The 3,294-nt window shown below is 70.3% G+C and overlaps 1 protein-coding gene across 1 annotated transcript in view; it reads left to right on the forward strand.

Moving 5' to 3' along the window:
* Positions 1-2,609, forward strand: part of LOC103249485 (ubiquitin-conjugating enzyme E2 R1-like) — a gene marked incomplete at its 5' end in the record, with an annotated part of 5,063 nt that extends 2,454 nt beyond the window's left edge. Inside the window, one exon of the mRNA XM_021707587.1 lies at positions 2,047-2,609. Coding sequence (XP_021563262.1) covers positions 2,047-2,257 — 211 coding nt within the window. The remainder of the gene's footprint in view (positions 1-2,046) is intronic.
* Between the last annotated feature and the right edge of the window lie 685 nt (positions 2,610-3,294).

Below are 3,294 nucleotides of genomic sequence, written 5' to 3' on the forward strand. Positions count from 1 at the left end.
GGGGGGCCCCGCACACTGTGGCCTGTCCACACGACAGCTGCCGCTCTGCTTCGTGAAGGCGGGGGCCGCGGGGCCAGCAGCCACACTGGCAGTGCACGGTCGGGACCCACCAGGAGGCTCTAGGAGAGGCAGGCTGCCCCGGGAGGCGGGGACTCAGGCAACGGGGTTTCGCGCGTTCAGGGCAGAGCTCTGGGTGCCGTGCCCTTCGCGTGCACCGTCTGTAGCCAGAGCTGTAGGAATGCCGGTTTCTTGACAAGGAAGGAATCGGTTTGTGGTAGGAAACTGACTGCAGGTAGAGATGAGAAGGAAACCCCCAGCCCGCGACCTGGTTAGAGTCGGGGCACCCTTCCCCCTTGCTGACCCGTGGCTGACGCCACTAGGTGAACTGTGGCGTTCACGCCTGTGAGATCCACCCTCTCCGGCTGGCCTTCGTGCCTGCGCCCTGCCTCGGCCACGTGCTGTGTCGGGACCACACGGTCCCCCGTGCCACCGTCGGCCCCGCCGCGTGCCTCTGGTGCCGCTTTTCCTCTCCCGGGCGTCCTGCCTCCACGCGCTTGTTAGACGAGCGTGGCCTGCGCATGGGCGGGACGGCAGCCTGGCGAGGCGGCTCAGGGCTCCGCCTTGGCTCCTCCTGGCGTGCGCTGCCTCCTACTCCCGCCTCGCTGCGGTGTCCCTGCCCGTGCCACCCCGCCGGGCGAAGCGCTGATCCCTCACGCAGGCCTTACCTGCAGAGCACCTGGCGGCTGCTCTGGGCCTTCTGCGCCTGCAGTGCCTTAGACACATCTTGAGACACTGCACACGTGATCCCGTGACCCCACGGACCCTTCGGCCGTCAGTGCAGTCACAGCCCCCGCCGTTCTGGCAGTCGTCCTGGGACATGTCAGGAAGCTCCCGCCCCCGGGGGTCCCAGGGCCGGCCTCAGGCCTCGGGGAGCAGGTGCTGGTGCCTGGTTGGCCTGTCTGGCCAGCGCCTTGGCCTGTAATCCCTGGCAGCCTCCCACACGGGGCCTCCCCCGAGACGCCAGCAGAAACGAAGCCTGACTGGTTTTAATCCTCCAGACCCCCTGGGCCACTCATGTGTGCCCACGTGGAAGACTGCGTGCCTTTCTTCTGGCTTTGAGCCCACGGGTGCGTGTTGACCTTGCCACAGCCAGGGTCCCACCTGGCCCTGCAGGGTGGTGGGGATGTGGGTGTCAGGAGCTTCCCCCCCCCGGGTCCTGCTGGGGCGGCCCGTCTGGAAAGCCCAGAGGAGCCTGTGCCCAGGCCTCCGCACAGCTGGGCTCACCCAGCCTCGGGCCGGTGCCTGTGCCACACCATCCAGGCCCCTCGCCCCCTGCGGCCAGGAGGAGGGCTGGGCCGGAGGCGGCGCTGTCTGCTGGGGCGGCCCGGATGCCGGACGGCGCTCTACCTCACGGCTCCCCGTAGATGGCTGGTGTCCATGTCCCCTGCGGCCCCGTCACCAGCCTGTCATCTGGCCCAGGGTGTCGCCTGCAGCCTGGCCGCCGCGGTGTGGCCCGGCAGCGCGTGTGCCTGGAGGGGCGGTGGTGGTGCAGCTCGCCTGCTGTGCCGCTGCCAGGATTCCCGCAGGTCCCGGGTGTCCTCGGCAGGCACCGTGGACGTGCCGTCGGGCCCGGCCCACCGCCGTCCCTGCCTCGGCTCCCTCAGGAGGGCTGGGTGCCCCGCCCGCCTTGGCTCCATGCAGGGTCTTGCCAGGTGGGTCCCGCCGCCTGTGTCCTTGGGCCACATGGCGTTCCCTCTGGCCTGGGCTTGGTGCTCACCCGGTTCCAGACCAGCCCGCATGTGGTGTGCTGCGTGGCAGGCCCCTGGGCACACGTGGGGCTGGTCCCGCTTCAGCCTCTGCAGCCCTCGCCCGCCCCCGGCCTTCTGGCGGCTCCCGCGTCAGCCCGGGCCCTGCTCCCTGCCCCGGCCCTTCTGGCTCCACGTGCGCCCTGGCTCTCGGAAGTGGTGCCCGCGGGCGGCCCTGAGGACGCTCGAGCACGGGGCTGCGCGCGTCGCTACCCGCGTCCTCACCCGCACTGTCCCCCAGGAAGCAGGTCCTGGGGACCCAGGTGGACGCGGAGCGAGACGGCGTGAAGGTGCCCACCACGCTGGCCGAGTACTGTGTGAAGACCAAGGCGCCAGCGCCCGACGAGGGCTCAGCCCTGTTCTACGACGACGACTACGAGGACGGCGAGCCCGGGGAGGAGGCCGGCAGCTGCTTCGGGGACGAGGACGACTCGGGCGCCGAGGAGTCCTGACCTGCGGACAAACGAGCGGCCCCCACGGGCTGCCCGCCTGGGGTCTTGACAGCGGACTACCTCGCCGGAGGGGGCGCGGGGCTTCTCCCTCCCTGCGTGCCGGGCCTCTCTGCTGGTCGGCCGCGTGCCACCACGTCCCCTCAGGGCCACCCGGGCCCGCGGGGTCCGCCACCACCAGGGAGCTAGTGACGGGCGGCCCGGCCAGCTTGAGGCCGGGGTGACGGCCCGAGGGGCCCGGCCTCGGGCGTGGGCTCCCCAGCCGTGTCTTTCTCAGCCGAGGGACAGTTCGCTGTGGCTGCCTCCTCTCCGCTTTGGTTTGTTTGAAACCCAAATAAAACGACTTTGTGAGAAGCCCCAGAACTCTCCTTGGGAGGGCGCGGCAGCAGGAGGCTCACCGGTGGCCCTGCTGGCGTGCGTCAGAGGCGGCCCAGGGAGGTCGGGGAGACCTGTCCTGGGAGAAGCCGGTCTGTGGCGCCCCGTTCCACGAGCCGGAGGGCCCGGCACGCCCTCCTGGAGTCAGGGTGTCTAGATGCGCATTGCGGGAGGGGTCTGGGCAGAAGGAGGTGCTGCCCGTGTCGCAAGACATCCTGGCCTCTGGCTTTTGTGGCTCAGGGTCCCAGGGCCAGAAATGGCCCTGTTCAGCCCCTCCGGGCCCAACCTGTGGCCTGTCCCACCCCAGGTGGGGCCCCAGAGCCAAAAAGCCCCCTGGTGGCTGGTCCTGTGCTGAGGTGCTGTCGGGCCAATATTTCCCACCAAGATGAGACTGGGTCCCCAGGCCCCCTGGGTCAGGGCACGTGCCTGGGCCCTGCCATCCCATCGCTGGGGCGGGAAGCCTCAGTTTTGCCAGCCAGTGTTACCCAGCTGGCAGGCAGGGCCCCGGGGACAGCGGCAAGACCCCAGCAGGGCCTGCGCCGAGTGTGCCCCCTGCTGCTCTGACACCCCTGGGCTGCGTTTGGAAGCGGGAGGGCTCCCCCCGCCCCATCTGGCATCCTCGCACCCAGAGGGCTGCCGCCATGCCGGCCCTAGCGGGTATCTGG

Source organism: Carlito syrichta, unplaced genomic scaffold (assembly GCF_000164805.1).
Source record: "Carlito syrichta isolate Samal-C Ts95f unplaced genomic scaffold, Tarsius_syrichta-2.0.1 Scaffold120539, whole genome shotgun sequence".
NCBI classification, from domain to species: domain Eukaryota; kingdom Metazoa; phylum Chordata; class Mammalia; order Primates; family Tarsiidae; genus Carlito; species Carlito syrichta.